The following is a 21776-nucleotide window of genomic DNA, read 5'->3' on the forward strand; positions in this document are numbered from 1 at the left end:
GTTACTTGTTCAAGATGCTCAAATTCAGGAAACTCAATACTCTGACAAGTCAAATATTCTACTCATATTTACTCAATTTTTGAGCACTCCTATTATTTTCACCTTCCTGAAAACGTGTAATTAGCAAGATTCTTTATGCCAGACATTTCTAAAGTCTGATCAAGATCAAAACCTAACAAGCGATTGCCTCCTTACTTGCTCTGTTAACAACTGGGTTGCCTACACCCCTTTCATAAACTAAAATCCAGGGAGAGATCATACATATACTTAGGTTCTAATGAAAAAAACAAACATTCTCACTCAGTTTGACCATTTTAAAATTTGCCTATAATGAGACTGTAAATCTAAACAAAATTAACAGCTGCTGAACACAATGAGAGTTGCTTGCACTTACATGCTTGTGCGTAAATATACTTAGAACTGTATTGAGAGTTAAACAGAATTACTACCCTTTCAGGTAACAAATCCTATATCCCATATAAAGCCATCGTTATAAGAGTTCAACTTTACATTCCCCCAGAATAACTCTGAGGCAGAGGCACGAGCTTGGTAATCACAGTTCATAACTGGCCATCTCCGCAATGAACTTGTCCATGTACCATGGGCATATCTGTGTACATTCTCCCTCATGTCCCCACCAAACACACATGTGAAGGTGGTGGGAGCAACAGAAAGGCTTCTCCTGGTGATTTTAAAACCCAGGGCAGACTCATAAAGGTAAACACAATCTTTCAAATACCTTGGACCCAAGTTGTTTAGAACTGTTTACGTACAAAACAGCACTAAATGGACTGGCAGCCAGTGGGGCCATTGTAACAGGGGAGCTACACGATCCCTTTAACCAGCATCAGTTAGCAATCTAGCTGATTCAATCTTGGATCCACTGAAGTTTCGGAACACTTTCCAAAGGCAACAAAGACATGTGTTGCTATAGCCAGGTCAGACATATTTAGGAATGGATGGGCACAGCTGGCACTCTCGTTTTAACTGTGCAAATGCATTCCTGGCCATCACCAAGGCTTGAGCATCCAGGCTTAAGAGCCAACAGGAAAACATCTGAACCCATTACACTCCTGGGTGGAGCATCTTAATCAGTCACCTCTGCAGAGTCTCTGAGTTCCAGTGAGTCTAAAGCTCAACGGGTAACAGAGGTATTAGTATTTGCTAATATAATGCTGTGTTCATCTTGCATAAAAATCAGTATACTGTGTATTCAGTATACTGTATGCATATCTACATAGAAAAAACTGTTTCATTCATTCCAAATGAGAAAATAGGCCACACCAGTTTTTCCCCCCAGTTTTTTACAAGGTTTCCTTTTTTTATGCTGGAAAATCTGGGAAAGTCCACAGAAGAAGAGAACATAAAAAGGAGGGAGAATGGTCTCCTCCATGTATATTTTTATGTCTCTCTTGCCTGCAGCCTGAGATCTTCACATATCTACACAGTACAAATTCCTTTCAATGAAAGAGGGCAACATTTACATACAAGCATACATAGCCCTCACCTCCTTGGGAAGACTCTCTGATATCCCAGATGAGAACTCGGCCGTCATCAGATGAACTTGCAAAAACATTATCATTCACTGGACTCACTGACAGCCCATACACTGCGTCTTCGTGGGCAAATACATCCAAGGTTTCACCACTGAAACAGATGCAGATATCAGTCTCTCATCTTTGCACCCAAGAAGCAAAGGTAACTCAAAACTATTCCCTGAAAATACTTAAAAGCTGATTATTCTGTATGTTCCGTTATAAAAACAACATAAACGGGGAATTTTATCAGCAAAGATTATAGGGCTTATAGCAAAATTTTTAGATCTTTACTGTGGCCAGTATTCTATTGACTTTCCTGAAAATGCGTAGGATTGGTTTGTAAACAAAAGACTTTCTTTACAGAACTTACCACTTGTGCAATGGCCGTCCTTGCACAAGTCACACGATCCTTCATTACTACGCTGGAAGGAGTTTCTGCTGAGATGAAGCTCAATAGAATACCAGCCTAAAAACAAGTCCCATTCAGTTCAGTAGAACTTCCCTAGTGAATGTGTTTAGTTCCACTAAACTCAGCTCCCACTGAACTGAATGCAAATGGGTACAAGATTGCAAGCTAAACATTCAGACATACTTCAAAAATAAGCTTTATGAACATATTTACCATGGTATGCAATCTAGTAAACATGTATAGTAAACAGGACAACAGATGGAGTTAGAAAAAAAACAGGAGAAAGGTAATAAGCAGAAGGAAGTTAAATGTTTGAATGACAACAGAGAGGTAGCAAAATGTGACCGTTTATGCAAAATACATAGATATTAAAGATTGCTCATCTAACAGTCAGTGCTCTGGATCGTTGGGTCCTTGAGAAGATGTGTAGGTTCTATGTGTTTCCTCCCCCCTTGGCACTGGGGAAAATGCATTTACCTTTCAACATCATGTAGCAAAACTTGTTCATCATTACCTATAAACAGAAATAAGTTTGTTATCATATATATAATGAAACTTCAGTAGGAAAGACTTAAGCAGTTTTCATTTGGAAGAAGAAAAAAGACATACAGAGAAAGCATTCGTATCCTTCTGGACCAATAATTTAATTGCCAACATTTGGCTCCCAATTCTTTGTTTGCCTCTGGCCAAAATCATATTAGTTATGCCAAATGGGTTATGCCCATTGGTCTAACTTTCAGCAGCAAATTGCTGCTCATTTAAAAGCTGGGACAGATATTTCCTACAGCACACCAGTCACGGAATTCACTATGTGATAAGAAATACCTGTGTTGACCTTTTAACTTGAGAATATTTGCTGCTCAAAGAGTGGCTAGTGGAGAAGATGGTTAAGAACTCTCTACTCATGCCTGTCCTTCTGTCCTACAAAGTTACCATATTTCATGTCAATGACAAACACCATGTTCAGAACTCTGCTTGCTGCTATATATCATGTGCTTACTTCCATCTGTAAACTGGTGGCTTCACTAGAAACAGGTGATTTTTTTTCAGTGGCTCCATCAAAGCATGTCCCAGCTGCCTTTTGTTACCACAACTACATGCTAATTGCTTATTCTCACAACTGCATGTTCCTTTTTGCATCCTAACTGCATGATATCCCACCCACATGACACTGATTTAGGGGAGAGGAGAATCTTCCCATGCTAGATAACTTTGCTGTTCTTCAGCTTGCTTTTTCCTCTCTCCTTTTTTAAAAAAATAACATCTGTGGACAAAAACAATTCCGCATATAAAAGGAATGTACAAGTTCCTGAGAGGAACTGGTGGGGGAGGGGAAGAGAGAAGAGGCATGCTTTAGCTATTTTCTACTCTGAAGTATATTGGTATATTGATGTCTTATGAGATGTACTGCCCATTTGACATGCCGAATAGCTTATGTCAAACACTATAACGAGGCTGAGAGTTCAATTTCCCTCTATGCCTCCAGGAGAAAAACCAACCTGTTTTACTTTGAACATATCATGCAGTTCTGGAGTACAATGTACAGTGGTGCCTCGCAAGACGAATGTAATTCGTTCCGCGAGAAGCGCTGTCTAGCACGGCCATAGAAGAAACCGTCTTGCGAGGCACCATAGCGATCGTAAAAACCAACCATCTTGCGGGTTTTTCGTCCCGCGAGGCATTCGTCTTGCGAGGCACTACTGTATGAGTACTCATCTAGAAAACCCTGAAAAAAGGGACATCATTACTCATAATTGACTTGACCACATGCAATTATTGTTGTTATTCATAAACAAGGTCAAGTCTATCACAACCATATTCCGTACAGCAGCAGTCCAATTCAGAAGAAAGTCATTGTTTTCTCTTGTGCTTTCTCTGAAACTTTTCCTTCTTACCTCCAGAAAAGACTCTGGTGTTTCCACTATTGAAAGCTAGGCAGAATATGTTAGAATGATGCTCCCCTTTGAGTTGAACAGGCTTGACTTTGGAGTGAATTGCTTCTTCCATATGCCACAGGAGAACTCTCCGGTCATCACCACCTATGTAATACAGAGCGTAAGAATCAGTAGAGGAAGGCATCCTACTGTGTATAAGAAATACAAATGGCTTTGAGTCTGCCTTCTGATCTATATAGGAGCTATTACAATATAAGCAATTATCATCACTTGTTCTTTTTCCAGAAAAAGGCTATCATTCACACATCCAGCCTCAAAGCCAACCCTTTTTTACTATTTAGTTCCATAGATGGCCAAAGGGCCGACACTCTTACTGATTGATTGCAATTCATACATTACTCATCAAAATAATCTTTCGATGATGGTCTGCTATTCATTTGCTTTGGATTTTTGGATATATCCTTTCATTTTGTTTTGTTGACTTATATTTGAGTGAAAAATACATTTAAACATGTTTTTGTTTCAACTGGTGTGTAGCCAGTTTTGCAGATATAAATTATCATCAGTTTCAAGAGACTAGGATACAGATTATTTCAAACATCAGAACATCAAGACAATTAAGGGAACATTAGAAAGGATATAACAGAATAGGAGGCTAGATTTTATGTAAGAACAAAATGATGTGTTGTGATAAATTATACTGACTTTAGCTAAACCAGGGGTCAGGGAACTTTTTTACCTTCCCCCCCCCCCCCCAAAATTTATATACGCCAACATTATCCCCTTGATTTGAAAGGAAGGAAATCATACATTATTTGAATTAAAAATATTACTGAATCTACACAGGCTGTGTACCGAACTAGCAGGATGCACCAAATTTGATAAAGATTTTTGCTGGAACACATTGCACTCCAACCATGGTGTGGTATAGGGAGTAGTAAGGTGTCCAACGTGCCTAGCAATTTGCATTAAATTTTTTCTAGACACAAAATTCAAAGATGCCTGCTTCTTGGAAGGAAAGCAATGATAAACCTAGACAGCTCCTTAAAAAGCCACCTCCCCCCCGCCTTAATTCAAGGTTTCTCTTTTTCTTGCCTGTTCTTTTTCATAGTTTTGAGTCAGTCTCTCTCACTCACTCTCTCTCTCCCTCACACACACACCTACACATACACACACATCCATCCACCCACCCTCCCTCCATTTCCTCCCTCCCTCCATTTTCTACAATTACATACATTTAAATAAGCTTGATGACATCCTCAGTCTCTCGCACCTTTCTTCCCTCCTTCCCTTGCTTGCTCCTTTCCCTCTTGCTGCTTGTTTGCAGTCATTTCCAGAGGAAGCAGTCATTCAGAAGCCCCGGAATGATTGATTGATTGCCTGGGGCTAATCCACAGCTGCAACCAATCAAGGAACTTATCTCCCGATCTCTCAACTAAGGGAGCATTTACAAGTGCCTGCTGCAACCAGGAAGTAACAGGGAGAGGTGGCTTACAATTTGAGATTTAGCTGGAGAGGGTGGGGGTGGGAGGGGTGTAGCACTCTGTTCACTACCCCCAGGATTTTCACTTTTACCCCATTTGGGGTAATTTACCCCTGTTCACTGACCTATGGCCTAAAGTATGAACTTCTCAACTATCTGCTCTTCAAACGTCATGCTATATTTGAACTTTAGGCAAATCCAACAAGGCAATTCTTTTATTTTCATCATTTGAATACTTCTTTAGAGAAGGGAAAGGCTGAAAATGGCTTTTCTGTTTACCATATAACAGGTCCAATCACCAAGAAAGCAACATGAAAACTGTGCGCATATTCTGAAAAACTCTAGGGCTCTTTCCTAATATTTTGAAACACTGACATGTCATTTTCAAAAACAAGTATAGGCTTGCGCTCACAGCACTAACCACACTTTGTCTGGAGACATCTCAGGTAGGTAACTCTAATAACAGGAACAAAAGTTTCCAATCCTCTCCTCACAGTCATAGTGGGGCAAAGTTCTTTTTAAAACAAGTTGCTTTAGAAACAAGTGACATTCCACAGTAATACACTGGGAAGACTTTTTAAAAAATCTGTAGTATCCATGGATGTAATTTATTACTTTTCAACAGGAAAACTGTCTGCCTGTTACTTAATAATGGTATGGAGGGTTGCCTGAGCAGTGACAAAAGGGCCATATAGGTGGCTGGCAGTGCTTGGAAACCATACATTAAAATTAATGTATTCACATTTAACTTGTTACCTTTTTTGGACCAATGCCAGAAAAATGTTCTTTAAATCTAATGCTTAAACACCACTTCTTTGAAAGCAATGTTAATTAGAATTCTACTTATCAAAATATTAGTTTTGCACATTCGTCTGTAGTCAGGATTCCTCAGTCCACCTTCTCCAAGGTCCAGAGTAAAAAGTCTCTATAATATAATGACAGTTGTATCCATCAAGTCAGTTCTGACTAATGGCAATGATTTCCAGGATTTCCTAAGTACAGTGTAGTCCATTCACCATGCCCTTCTTCTTGGGGTGTTCTTGAATCTGAGAGCCTGCCAAAGACCACGCAGGCTGGCTCTTCTACACATTGGGAAATTAAATTCCCTACCCTTTGCTCAGCAGCCAGGTGCTCCAGCTGGCTGACCTAACATTTGCTACTACCTCAGTAGCTGCCTAGGATCAGACAGGATAGGGCTTATATATTACACAAAGTTTACCATGTTATGCTAAACAACTGCTGATAGGAGCGACCAACTGGCAACTGTTTCCAGCTTTGGGCCTCTTGATGGTCCTGGACTATAGTGCATGCAGAACCAGAGAAATATCACATGAACTTAGCTGTGTTAACTAAGTTTTCTGAATGTTACAATCCGAATGCGTGTATAGGTACAAGCTAGGACAGCCTACCTAATTAAGTGATTATTTATCTAATTAATAAGTTAACTAATTAATTTTCACAATTAACATACTCCACTCACATAGTTGGTACTGCTATACCTCACTGCCTTTTTTTGTGGAGCAGGCATTGTAGAGGCATGGAAGCTAAAGAGGGAGAAAAGTGGCAGTGAAGAGGGGGAAAAAAGGGAAAGCAAAGAAAGCACAAATGCACTCTCTTCCCCAGTCACAGGCTGGGCTACGTTCTGCTTTAGGCCCTCAGACTTCTCTACATATGCATGGTCGAGACTATGCAACGCAAACAAGACTTAGTAACCTGGTTTCATTTATTTTATTTTATTTATTAAATGCATACCCTGCCTATCTAGACCGAAATCTACTCTGGGCAGCTAACAATAATAGAATAAAAACAATATAATCAAATAAAAAACAACAATAGTAATATAGTTCAAGATGGGGAAAATATTCAAGTGATGACAGGAGGGAAAGCCTGCCTAAAGAGCCAGGTCTTCCGTTTGCTCTTAAAAACACACAGCAAAGGAGTCAGACAGATCTCTGGGGGCAGACTATTCGAAAAGCTAGGGGCCACTGCTGAGAAGGCCCTGTTTCTTGTTCTTTCTCTCCGGGTCTCCCTCAGCATTAGGTCCCTCAGCTGCCCTTCCTGGCTAGAATGAGAGATTCAGGTAGATCTAGGCGGGAGGAGACGTTCTGCTAGATATCAAGGTCCTAAACCGTTTAGGGCTTTATATGTCATCATTAACACTTTGAAATCAATGTGGAAATGAACGGGCAGCCAATGCAAGGCAGCCAGAGTGGGGGAGACATGTTGATGTTTTCTCACCCCAATAAGAAGTCTGGCCACCACATTCTGTATCATTTTGTTTCCCAGTAAACACAGAATTCAGACCAAGAGGGTCTAACTGAAAAGCTTTATTTTAAAAAGAACAAGAGGTAAACATGACAGAAAGGCACATCTGGCAAAGCCAGGAAACATTGGCTGCAAAAGTCAAGAAAACGCTACATTAAAGTCTAAGATCACTGAAACAAGCAGAAAACTCAAGGACACATAATAATCTATTCTGCCATAATGTTATACTTATGCCTTTTCTCTCTGAGACGTGCTGGCATGCATATCTCCCTCCTACTGAAATTTCATTCTGCTAGCCTGCTTCCTAGCTTCCTAGCTAGCTTAACTTTCAGAGCAAGATCATTTAACTTTTCCTTGTTCTTTTGTACTTTCACCATCAAAACAGTTACATGCGTGAATTCGGGGACATGTATCTAAGCTGGGAATCTCTTTGAACTGTTAAAGTGTCAATGACTTCCTTGAGGCTCTTGCCAGGGCTTCCTTCCCAATTGTTTATCTGGGAAAGATCAAGATTAGTATTTCATAGGGATAGGGGGACATCCAATTTCGCTAGCCTGGAAGTCTTCTGAAGCTGTCCACTTTGCTGAAATCAAAGGTAATTTTCAGGTCTTCACCTTATCTATCTCCTGAGAAACCTATACATGGGACAGGAAGCAACAGTTAGAACTGGATATGGAAGAACAGATTGCTTCAAAATTGGGAAAGGAGGACGATGAGGATGTATATTGTCCCCCGGCTTATATGCAGAATACATCATGCAGAAGGCTGGACTGGAGGAATCCCAAGACAGAATTATGATTGCAGGAAGAAATATCAACAACCTTCAATATGCAGATGATACTCTGATGGCAGAAGGTGAGGAGGAATTAAGGAATCTTGTAATGAGGGTGAAAGAGGAGAGTGCAAAAAACAGTCTGAAACTCAACATCAAAAAAACTAATATGACCACTGGTCCCATCCCCTCCTGGGAAATAGAAGGGGAAGATATGGAGGCAGTGACAGATTTTACTTTATTGGGCTCCATCATCACTGCAGATGGAGACAGCATCTACAAAATTAAAAGATGCCTGCTTCTTGGGAGGAAAGTGATGACAAACCTCGACAGCATCTTAAAAAGCTGAGACATCACCTTGCCAATAAAGGTCCGCATAGTCAAAGCTATGTTTTTTTCCAGTAGTGATGTATGGAAGTCAGAGCTGGACCATAAAGAAAGCTGACCGACAAAGAATTGATGCTTTTGAATTGTGGTGCTGGAGGAGTCTCTTGAGAGTCCCTTGGACTGCAAGGAGAACAAACCTATCCATTCTAAAGGAAATCAAGCCTCAATGCTCCTTGGAAGGACAGATCCTGAAGCTGAGGCTCTAATACTTTGGCCATCTCATGAGCAGAGAAGACTCCCTGGAAAAGACCCTGATGTTAGGAAAGTGTGAAGGCAAGAGGAGAAGGGGCAACAGAGGATGAGATGGTTGGATAGTGTTATCAAAGCTACCAAGATGAATTTGACCCAACTCCGGGAGCAGTGGAAGACGGGGGGCCTGGCATGCTCTGGTCTATGGGGTCATGAAGAGTCGGACATGACTAAACAACAACAAATCATTTATACAAGAATCAGTATCAATTTCCTGCATATCGTGACAGACTACTATTAATCAATAACAGTGAATGAGTTCCTAGTGAGAAGCAACTTTTAAGTCTCTGGCTGTCAAGATGTGAAGTTTTATGTATATAGTGTTGAAATAATTAAGAGTATTTTTAAGGAAAAAATGAATATGCTTTTAAAATCGAGGCTTGAATAATACTTTACTAAAGCCATTGCAAACAATAGCCAGCTCTCCAGCCAAGCAAGGTCACACTACCATAACATTCCTGACAATTGAACATATTTTATAAATGATAACAAAGCATAAACAAAGGATTGAGAACTTATAATTTGGACTCTCTACAGCTACAATATTCTAGTTTTCCAATAATCTGGTTTTCCAGATGCTTTGATGGACCAGATGATTTATGTTATAAACCTCTACTCCTCCAGGCTTTGCAAGATGAGTATCTTTAGTGGCAACCAGCTAGATTCAAAGTGACAGGCCCTTGGAATTATAGAGACTATAGGAACAAGGGAATATCCTACAAAACATGATGTACCAGGTCCTTGGACCTCCAGGCTATGCAGAAAGGACTGCTGATAGTTGATGAAGGAGAGATAAGAATATAAATAGTGGGCAAAAAAAAAAAAAAGCTCAGGCAAAGAGCAAATGATGCGAGAAAGGAACATCAAGACAGCAATACAACACCCTACACCATGTACCAAATATCAACACTGATACTGGGCACCAGACATCAAAGAGCAGCAAGCACGTAGCCGTGCAGTAAAAGGTTTTATTCCCAGAAGCCAGTAGGACAATTATCATGGATTTTCATCCATAGATTTCAAGCTGGTTTGACTGGATGAGCATTTCATTATTTTCCTGTAGGTTCTTAGTATGCTTAGGGGTCAAGAAAGTCATTTTTAATATGTTTTTTATTCTTAAAAACTTAATTTTTAAAGAGATTATTCTTTTTTTATTATGCCTTTTTGGGCTATAAGCTCTTGCAGTTTTAGAATGCAATTAAAAAAAATAATTTTGATATTTTATTGTATTTTTTATGCTCATGCAGTTCAAACTGAAATCTGACTTAAGTATTTGCTTGTAACTTTAGTTTAGTTTTAATATTTTTAAAGCATTTGTACCTACAATCTTCCATAGCTGTAAGACTTTTGGGTGTTTGCAGTATTTGAAGTATTTTTATGTTTATGGAACATAGAAGCAATGTAGATAAGCAAAGCTTGTAGAATTTGACAAGCTGATGTTGCCTGGAATCATTGCAACAATGAAAAGACTTCTATCTTGATCCCCTGATGAATTTTCTTATGATTTGAAAAGGTTGTCTGATTTCATTCTGGAATTAAGCCTTAATTGGGACAAATGCCAGCTGTGATGAACAGAGGCTTCTGATTTTTTCCGAGACATCTATCAAATTCTGTAGGGCTCTTAGAAATGTTCAGGTGTCAGACTCCCAGACGGGACAGGGAAAGGGAAAGCATATGTTTCACAAAGCTGTTCCATGTAATTCTGTGTGATGAAGACCACTAAAAACATGTTCGATTTTGGGCAAAAAAGAGGAAAGCTAATTGCGTTCTATTGGAAGGACATTCCAAAATAATAATAATAATACAGCTTGGGTCCAGGCTACTTGAAGGACCATATCTCCCTATATGCGCCTTCTCGGCAATTAAGATCAGCAGAGGAGACCTTCCTCTCGGTCCCATTGCCAGTATAAGCACAGCTGATGGGAACACGGGAGAAGGCCTTCTCTGTGGTAGCTCCTAAGCTATGGAATGTTTTCGCTCGGGAGATTACGATGGCCCGTTCCCTTTTATCCTTTTGAAATATAACTAAAGACTCATCTTTTCAGGCACGCTTTTAAGAATTATAACTGAACCCCTGAACTCAATTTCAGCAGACATTTTAATCTTTTATATATTTTCATGTTTTAATATTTTAATTGTATTTTAAATCATATATCGTTTGATTTATCTTTTAATATTCAACTTATTGTGTTTTTAAATTATGTGAATTTTAATGTTATGAGATGCTTTGAGTCCCTTGTTGGGAGAAATGCGGCACAAAAATAAATGAATGAATGAATGAATGAATGAATGAATGAATGAATGAATGAATGAATGAATGAATGATTTGCAATGGTATCAAGAGCAAGGACTTGAACATTGGCTTAATTCCTGGACCGGCCTATATGGAAGTAAGTAGCTTTTAAAGGAAAACAGGCCCAAAGCCATTTGTGATTTCAGTATAGCCAGCCTGGAAACAAGCAAGAAGATAATGCAGCAGAAAGAAAAGTTGGAGATGTGTGATTATTGCGAATCCATTCAGCCCCACAATGCACACACATTCACTCAAAGTACATTCCAACATCTCCATTCAAATTATAATCATCATCACTAGAACCAAATAACAATGTTATTTTTCTGGTACTTCCATACACCTGTATGATAAAGAAATTACAGCAAAGAACAAGCTAGACTATTTTAGTTTTATTCTTACTATTATTATTTTGCACTCAGTAATATCATTCTCAAAGCTTTATATTTATTTTACTCTCCGTTAATTGAATATCTGGTTAGTTATGAGAGGGTGCTGATAAGTATTGAGCGTTTCCCAGAAAAAAATAGAGCTAGGAAGCTGTAACTGCAACACTATTCTACATATTCCCCCAGGAAGTCAACACACTTGCGACATCTGTTCTGCAACTTCTTAAGTCCCTGCAAATAAAATTCTTTGGACTGCTGGTGTAACCACTCATTTGCAGCATTAGTTGCCACCAAAACACTCCCAAATTGTTGTCCCTTTAGGTGTTTTTTGAGTTTGGGGAACAGATAATAGTCAGAAGGAGCCAGGTCAGGAGAATAGGGTGGAGGGGACATCACTTGAAAGCCTAAGGATGTTAGTTTTGCCATTGTTTCACCTGCATTGTGTGACCGAGACGTTGTCATGCAACAGGATGACACCTTTGGAGAGCTTTCCTCAATGTTTTTCCTTGATGTTTTGCCTCAACTTCGTCAATAAAGCACAGTAATATTTTGCATTGATGATTGGACCCTGTTGGAGGTAGTCCACCAGCAGAACTTCCTTCGTATCCCAAAAAAACCTGTTGCCATTTGCTTCTGCACCAACCTTTGCACTCGGAACTTCTTTGGCCTGGGGGAACCGCTGTGCCTCCATTGCTTAGACTGTTCCTTTGTCTCAGGATCATAACAGTAGATCCATGTCTCATCACCGGTTTCCAGTTTGCCCAGGAGATATGACTCATTTCTTGCAAAAGTTTCCAAAACAGCCACCGATGACTCCACACATTTCCCCTTTTGTTCGGTTGTCAAAAGTTTGGGGATCCAGCATTCTCATTTCCAAGTCATTGTGGATAATAGCACCAACTCTCTCACGTGTTGTTCTCAGATATGTAGCAATACTTTTGGCTGATATTCAGCCGTCCTCCATGATCATGTCATGGATGACGTTCACATTTGCAGGCACAGAAACAGAAACAGCCACTGGGTTTCTCACTTTCAACACCAAAATGGCCAGTTTTAAAATTGACAACCCAACGTTTAACTGTTGCATATGAAGGGCCACTGTCACCCATAGTTTGTGACATCTCATCATGGATTTGCTTTGCACCTTTCCCTTAGAGAAACAGGAACTTGATTATGGTCCTATGCTCTTCCACATTGAACTTTTCTGGAGGTGCTGCCATGTTTACTTTGGACCTGAACATGAAATATACCTTAAAATCATGGGTAGCTGATTTTTGCACCATTGAATACAGAAAAATTGGCCAATTTACCCTGCAATTTATAGCTTCCTAGCTTAATTTTTTCTGGGAAAGGCTCAATACTTATCAGCATCCCCTCGTATGCCCACTGCTTTTCAAGTTGAATAGACAAGTATGTTAAGTTATGAAAACTTTTCTTCATATCAGAACTACATTGGTGCCCCGCTTGACAATTACCCTGCTTGACGACGAATCCGGTTTACAATGAGTTTTTTGCAATTGTTATTGCGATTGCAAAATGATTATTCCTATGGGGTTTTCCGCTTTAGGACGATCGGTTCCCTGCTTCGGGAATCGATTTTTTGCTTAACAATGGTTTTGAAACACCTGATCGGTGGGTCATAAAATGTCCGCCTGCTGTGCAAAATGGCTCCCCACTGTGTTTAGGACTGATTGCTCACTTTACAGGCACTGGAAAATGCCCACCCTATGGAGGATCTTCGCTGGACAATGAGGTATTTCCCCATTAAAATGCATTAACCATTTTAATGCATTCTAATGTGTTTTTTTTACTTTCACTTGACGACGATTTCCCTGTTCAGCGATTTTGCTGGAACGCAGTATCATCGTCAAGCGGGGCACCACTGTATACTATTTCAGCATTCTAGAGGATATATAATTATTACTGAGCTGCATTTAGTCTCCATCCTTTTCACTCTGTCTTGATAGTTTAACTGCAGTCTATTATTTGGCCCTAAATCATACAGAAACAAGAGGAAGCTGACCTGTCTTATCATGCATGTGCAATGTATACTGCATAGACAGAGACCATGTTCCCTCAGCTTAAATTTCTTCATTGCATTCATAGAGGTAAAAGAAGAACATTTAATGAATCTTTTGTACTATTACTGTTCAAAATAAGAATAACATAATCTCATCAAATTATGAAGAGATTAATTTACAGTACAGAAAATGCTACCTTGGAGCATAAAATTATCTGGGTGGCTTGAAACAGAACAAGAACTATTTAGATTTAAAAACATAGCCATAGAAGCAAGAACAAAAGGAAATGTCATAAGAAATGGAACACTCAACAACATGTACATTTCTATGACTGAGAGGCCATGCTCCATGCATTATTTAAAAGGCCAGGAGGATATACTGTATAGGCAGAGTTTCTCAGAACCCAAAAAAGGAGATGGGGATATATCTGGAAAATCTCTTGGAAAGACTATTACATAATCATACTGCCACTATCAAAAAGGCCCTTCTCCAATATGACTGCTAGCCTTACTCAGATTGACAAGGACTCTTGAAGCTGCCTTAAAAATTAGCAGCCTTTTAAACTCCTCACACATTCTTGAATATATGCTTTAAAAAGTGATTAGGGAAGAATAAAGCTGAAGAATCAAGCAAGTATTTAAAAGAACATCAATGCAAATGGAGTTGATTTACATAGATACACTCCCAATTTTCAAATTGAAACCTCTTGGAACAATTATTTTAAATAAAGAGGGCAGCAATTTCTTTTGTATGGCCAAGGGTATTGATTTGATTTTCCAAGATCTCTTCTATTTCCTTTTTAGTAACCAGATACAGTAGTATAGCTGCAGCAAGGACTTTAATATCAGTAAGCTTGAAAAGCAAAGAGAGCTTCTAGATAACAGTAAGTATGGAGACAGTGATATGCAGGTTCCTGTCAGTGAGTTGTCTCATTTCTCCCTAAGACCTGCTGAGTTTTCCACTACAAACTCCCTGGCAGACCTGAGAGAAACTATATTGAACTATGATATCCTGGGGGATCCAGAGACCCAGGAAGACCTGGAAGACAAGGAGGCAGGAGTACAATAAAAAATATCAGAAGGGCCAGCTAAAAGAGAAAGACCAAGAAATATGCAGAACATGTATGGAAGCCCAGACTAGATCTAGATCCTGGCTCACCGCCTGTTGGGGCACTAGCAACGCAGCTGCAGCCACCTCCTCAGATCTGGCTGCCGGGGGTAGCGATCTAGTGACTTATGGCTCGCGTGCCCACAGAGAGGGCTCTGCATGCCAGCTGTGGCACGCATGCCATAGGTTTGTCATCGCTGCTATAGAGGCGTTTGAGGTGGAATTCTACCATCTGGATACTGAGATCCCAGAAGAACTTAAACCTCCTTGGGATTGGGAATAACACATACAAGGAAGACCAATGGACTGCAGTGTTAGTCCAGCTGAGGGTACCCTTTGAAGAGGCATAAAGAGACAGAAGGAACTGGTGGGCGAGCTCACTTGACTCCAGTGTGCTATTTGGAGCACACCACACACCTTCACACTGAAACCAGTTGGGAAAGGGAGTCTCAGCCATTAAGGCCACCTACTGCACAAAAATCAGTCCTTCACTTCCTCCAGCACCTCACACACAGAAATCCAACTTCCTTCAGTATTGCCCACTCTGAATTTGTCTTCCTGTTTGGACAGCTAGGAAATACAGACATTTTTAGGACTCCCACTAGCCTCCTGATACCTGTCAAGTATTTCACATACGTTCCCAGAGGGAAGTCCTTGCACCTACTGTGTTTCTAGTCTCTACTTAACAGTGTTGTGTGCTTCTGTATTTTATTTTATTTTTTGCTTTTGCTTTTGCACACAGAAGTCAATCTCTCCTGGTGCAGTGGAAGGAGATGGAGAGAGAGAATGGGTTTAAGCACTGATGGGTTACCCACACTAGATAAGTCTCTATCAATAGGCTATTTTCTAAGAATTAACTCCCACACAGGAATATCCATGGGCTACCTGGAAGAAACTGTGACACTAGTGCTAACAGTGACAGAAATAGTCCTGACCACTTGCTGTGCTAAGGCTTCTGGGACCTGTAATACAAGAACATCTAGTCCAAGTCTGAAAATGAATGTGCTGGAAGGTAGCAATTGTGACAACAGGTGAGGGAAGAAGAATGCATATCTTATTTCGGAAAGATTTCTCTTTATGAAATACTGCCAATCTTTTCCTCCATTCCCTGTCATAAGAACTGTAGCCTACTATGAAGCAAACAAACTTTCCTCTCATGACAGGAACTTTGGGTAGGTGTGGCATCAGCTTCGCAAAACAACATTTCCACAAAGCACAGACATCTTTCAAGATCAATATTGTTTCAAGTCTTCTGGATCTGAAGCATTGTCCTTGTGAATATTTTCTCCTTATACAGCCTATCAAAGCAAGCTGGGAAAATCCATAAGAATTGTAGAGGAAAAATCAGAATGCCACAAGAGAAAATGCATCATCAAAGGGTGGGAAGGAGGATCAAATGACAGTCTTTTCTAATTGCTCATACACATACTCCTCTGTCTGAAAATCATAACATCACAGAATGGTAAGAGTTGGAAGGGAAGATGATCTAGTCCAACCTCTGCCAAAGCAGAATACCTATAATTAAGTATCCATGGCAAATGACCATCCAACCACTGCTCTAAAACTATGATGAAGATGAGAAATACTCTTTATTTTATGATAGCAATGTACATTGGACAAGTTCTCGAAGTAAGCAGCTTTGTTGCTAAGGGGACAAAAATAGCATAGCCAGTATAATATAATGCTCAGTCCCTGATTAGGACTGGAAAAATCTAGGGTCAAAACTCCACTCAGCTATGAAGTTTACTGGGTGATACTGGGCCAGTCACACACATTCAGCTTGATCTATTTCACAGCAATGTTATGGAGAATAACATGAGAAGAAGAACAGTGTATGGCACTTGAAAATCTTTGGAAGAAAGGAAAGATCCATATGCATTATAAAACAGCAATAATTCCAGAAGACATTATAAGAAAATGAAAAACAAAACCATAAAGTCAGAGAAAGGACATACATGAGGACACAAATTTATCGGAGGTATATAGAAGACATAGAAGGGTAGTGGGGGGGTTGTGGTGGGATTTAAGGAAGGCAGAAGAGTTGTGCATGGTTATTTAGTAGAGACGTCTCTCAAGAAGGTTGTTCCAAGATTATTTTGTGCTCTGACAGATGTGAGATAGGCCAAGGCTCCAATGTATTTAACTGATGTCTTGTATAGGAAGTGCTGGCAAGTGCAACTTCTGTTTCAATACTGTACTACAGAATGAAAACATCATCCCTACTAATAGATCCTCTTCCATGCACTAGATGTTCAAGAAACAACAGCAATAAGCATCTGGTTAGTTAATTAAAACATTGGTAGCATACAAATGTCTTACTTACAAAACAAATACACAAAGCTATAATGTCTTCAGATTCTGCCATGCCATATTCATTTCAATTCACATGAATGACTTCTTTTGCTGCTAGAGTTCTTACAAACTTTTAATAGCTTTCATAATTCCATATTTATTTAGGATCTAAAGTGGCAGCAAAAGAATCCATGCCTGCTACTATAGACAGAAGCATCTCTCAGGAAATTTTTCAAGACAACTGTTGAATATGTAACACCTCGTGGTGTGAAGATAACAACTTAACCCTCAACATCAAGAAGACCAAGGAGCGTATAGTAGACTATAGAAGAAATAAATCAGATATTCAGCCCTTGGTTATAAGTGGAGGGCAAGTGGAATGGATAACCAGTTTTAAGTTTGGTTGTTCTGGGTTTTTCGGGCTCTTTGGCCATGTTCTGAAGGTTGTTCTTCCTAACGTTTTGCCAGTCTCTGTGGCCGGAATCTCCAGAGGACAGCAACCTGTGCTCTGTGTTTTAGGTATCTGGGTGTCATCATCAAGGAGGACCTGTCCTGGGGCACTCCTACACAGCAGTGTTTAAGAGGGCCCAGCAGAGACTATATTACCTGAGACTTCTCAGGAAACAACAACTGAATGGAAAACTGCTGGTAACCTTCTACTGCTGTATCACAGAGAGTATTTTAACCTATTGCTCTTGTATATGGTTTGCTAACTGTACAATGGCAGATAGAAAAACGCTCCAGAGGATTATTACAATGGCCCAGAAGATCATGGCTGCCCTCTTCCCTCTTTGGAAGATCTCTTTAATTCCCGATGTCTTAAGAAAGCCCAAAATATTCTCAAAGATCCATCACACCCGGGCCATTCCCTCTTTCAACTGCTACCATCTGGTAGGTGGTATAGGATAATTAAAACAAAGACAAACAGGTTGAAAAACAGCTTCTATCCCAGAGCTGAAGCTACATTGAATTCCACTATATAGTGCAATACGAGTATTAATGTGTTGTGAGATGGGAAATTGAATGTGAGGGATGTGGGTGTGAATGAGAGGGATGTATTTAATGTGTAATGTGCTGTGTTTTCATGTTAAGGATGCTATGCTGTTGTGTGTTTTATTATTATGTGTACTGGAGATGGTTTTTAATTTTGTTATACGGAAGTACAATGACAATAAAGTAAATTCAAATTCATATTGAAAACAAATATTGACTTTATAAGTCTCTGAAGTCTACAACACTCAAATAGTGCAAACTGTTGTCCAAAGTTTGCATAGGTCACTAGTTTGTTTTATGTTAAATACTGACTTTATTTATTAACACTTTGGCCCTCCAACAACATTTTGACAGTCCTTTCTAACTTATTAACATGCTGCTGTTGTTGTCTACCATCAAGTCGAAACCAATTTACAGCAACCCTAATAGGGCTTCCACGGTAAGTTCGATATTTAAGGAATCATTTTACCAGTTCCACACCCCAGTGAGTCTGTATGGCTCAGCAGAGATTTGAACCCAGGCCTCCTGAGTCCTAGTTCTATACTCTGTCCATCACAGCACACTGGGTATCCACATAGATGGAATAAAGTTCTGAATCAAGTATTAAAAATCAGGCAAATCATAATCCCACAATCTGTCTTTTCACTGATACTTTGTAATATAATACATCCACTTTAGTCTTGTAAATGCTGCTGCTGGAACCAATAGTTACTTAACCACAACTCTGTGCATTTAGTTTAATAAGGTAGTCTTAGAATAATACAAAGAAGGTTAGGGATAGTTTAGATTATTGCCTCCTTCATCGACATTTGTTTTTATGATTAGAATTTCATTAAAGTTTCCCTCCCAGTTAGGAATCAGAAACAAGACTTTGAAGGACCCCATTGTATTCTAGATTATAGTGAAAAATTTATTCCGTCTTTCCCATATCAACTGGGTGATGCCAGTTCCACACTCTTCCATAAGAGATGAAAATACTACTTATTTCTAAAAATCACAGACATCTGTAGCTGTCTAGGGTTTCACTTAAATCAGCACAAATAAAATTCTAAACCTGGATTTATGATGCTGATGGGATCTGAATTTTTTCAATTAAGTAATTATATTTATATGCTGCCTTTTCCCCAGAACTGGGATGTATGGCTACTGCTATTAAAAGGCATTTAAAGCGCTTTGATATCCTCAAATTTAATGAGACAAGACCTATCAAAGAAGGTCTCTCTTTCAAAACAGTGAGTGGAAGTTTGGGTAGAATCTTTCATGCTTCTCAGAAATTAGGAGGGATCTCCTTCCTACCTGCCCTGTACCTAAATAATGGGCCAACAGACTAAGAACATAAATGGTTATGACCTGGAGGGGCTACCCAGAACCCTTACTGTGTCATCTATCACACAGGGGGTGCTGTGGAGTAGTGCCTTACTTTGCTAGATGCAACAAGCAATGCAGAAAAGAAACAGGGACGTAAAGCATATCTGGGTGCACTTAACAGGGTTTATAGCATGCATAGCCCGGTTTATTCAACACTGTTAACTTAGCATTTTAATAGGCTTCAATGCCTTTTTGGTAGGCTACCTACTGAGATGGATGTACATCATAGTTTCTTAACCTGTGGTCCAGAGACCCTCAAGGGGCTACAGTGTCCTCACTGGGGGTTGACAAAGCCTTGAAGAAATGTTATGATCTTTTGCAGTTAAAATAGAAAGGAAGAATGAATGAAAAGAAGAAAGCAAGGAGGAAAAGGAAACTAGAACAAAATCTTAATTTTTCTTGCTTGTTTGTGTAAAACGTGGCTTTTTTAACCTACATCTTCCATTAAAATCAAAAAAGTAAAACTTAGTTATGAGAATAACTGTTTGATAACAAATACGTAACTGTTTGATATTTCTGCATATGGCAAGGACATGCAAGTGAAGGACGTCAAGTGGTTGAGAGACAGCACATGACATTTCTTGCTACTGAACAGTCAGAAGCAGCAGGAAAAGAGAGTCGGAGTCAATGTGAGTGAGTGTTTGAATGGACTTTGTGATTGTGTTTCTTCGATTTCTGCTAAAACATTTGGTTATTGTTGGGTAAATAAAATAACTTTCCGATATTATCACAGTGAATTTTGTAACAATACATTTTGCCCAAGCCTCAGAATTGATTGCTGGCTGAATCTGAAATATAAAAGAACTGATGCAATTGATTATAGTGTATTCTGTTCGAAGCAAAATGAAGCTTCTAATCTAAGCATCTTTAAAAGTGTTGCCATTATAGCAAGGAATATCTGTCCATGAGACCCTTCACGAGAAACTTTAAACAAATATTTGATGCGCTTTAGGATTTTAAATCTTGAGTTAAATCTTGGTGGTCTGTGGCAACAAAAGATACTTAAAGGAGTCTGTGGTAAACAAAAGTTAACTGCTAGTGCAAACGACAAATGCACATGTGCAGGTGAAATGCCGATTCTAATCAAAATTGTAGAACAGAAACTGTAAAGCCGGTGGTGGTAGTTATTTCAGACAGACTATCATCATTGAGTGCCTGGACTCTACACTGCCTTATATAGGGAGTGCGTTTCCCGGTGACAGGAAGATGCGAGCGTTGCCTCCAACGTCACATTTGTCAATACAAGCCACCCAGAGTCACACGGAGGAAAAACCCAATTTATAGTGGGTGGGAGTCACCCACTCCCTCCCGCCAGTCACCAAAGGCGAAAACGGGCGGTGCGAGGTACCCGCCTCGCGTCGCCCGGTCGTCCCCTCCCCAGGCGGAATAGGCCATCGATTCCCCGGCCTGTCGCTATGAGGAGCTCCAGGAGAGCGAGGCCTGCACTTCCCACTCAAGCCCCGGCCTGGCGTTTGCCATTTCCCCTCGGAACGGGGAGCGGTGCTTCAGACAGCAGCGGGGGAGGGGGTGGCCCTGGAGGAATTTGCCCCCAGCCTCAGCCGCTGAGGAATGGCAGTGAAGGAGGGGCGCAAAGCCGAGAGACCCGTCCTCGGCCTCTTCCCAAAGGGGCAGCTCCCGCCATCATCCCCACCGTCGTAGCGGCTAACGTCAATAGCTTCCCCGACACCTGACAACCTCCCCTCCCCATTAAGGGTCGAGTCTAAACCCGCCACCACTTTCTTCCAACTGCAATTAAAGCAAGTGACCCCGAGTGAAACGAACAAATGCCTTTTTCTGAGAAGGCACTATGCGAAAGACCATGCAAAATAAAATCACCCTCATCTTCCTGCAGTTAAAAAAAAAACAAAAAACCAACGGGCTCCCCAAATGATCCCTCCTCCCTCGATCATTCGGTTCTTTTCAAAGGCACACACACACACACAGCTTCCCCTAAGCGGAGTAAACAACGTTTTGAATCTAAATCCAGAGTCAGAAATCTCTCCCGATCTCCAGGAGGAGGTGTCGCGTCCCTCCTCGCTTACTTCATCAAATGTCACGGGGATTCCGACGTCTCTTATCCATTTTGTTTCCAGACACTTCCGACACATCCCAATACTAGCGCTGAATCTATTCAGCTATTAATTTATAAACACAACCCACAAAGCCCTGCAGAGCACTCCCTGTTCTCTCGAAAGGAAAACTTCCGACCCCGCGAATAAGGCCACAATCGCAGGATTTCGGGAGGACGGACAAAATCATCTTCCTCCCCCTACCAAAATCTGTCAACCATTTTAGATCTCTCTTTGGGAAACCTCAGG

At 40.2% G+C, this 21776-nt stretch overlaps 1 protein-coding gene across 1 annotated transcript in view; it reads right to left on the reverse strand.

Moving 5' to 3' along the window:
- The window catches only part of DCAF5 (DDB1 and CUL4 associated factor 5), a 66263-nt gene that overhangs the window by 44001 nt on the left and 486 nt on the right, over positions 1 to 21776 (reverse strand). Inside the window, exons 2-4 of the mRNA XM_020788492.3 lie at positions 3843 to 3986; positions 2425 to 2461; positions 1508 to 1647 (exon numbers count right to left, since the gene is read on the reverse strand). Of these exons, the coding sequence (XP_020644151.3) occupies positions 1508 to 1647; positions 2425 to 2461; positions 3843 to 3986 (321 nt within the window). The remainder of the gene's footprint in view (positions 1 to 1507; positions 1648 to 2424; positions 2462 to 3842; positions 3987 to 21776) is intronic.

The sequence above is a fragment of the Pogona vitticeps genome, chromosome 1 (genome assembly GCF_051106095.1).
Source record: "Pogona vitticeps strain Pit_001003342236 chromosome 1, PviZW2.1, whole genome shotgun sequence".
In the NCBI taxonomy this organism is placed as follows: Eukaryota; Metazoa; Chordata; class Lepidosauria; order Squamata; family Agamidae; genus Pogona; species Pogona vitticeps.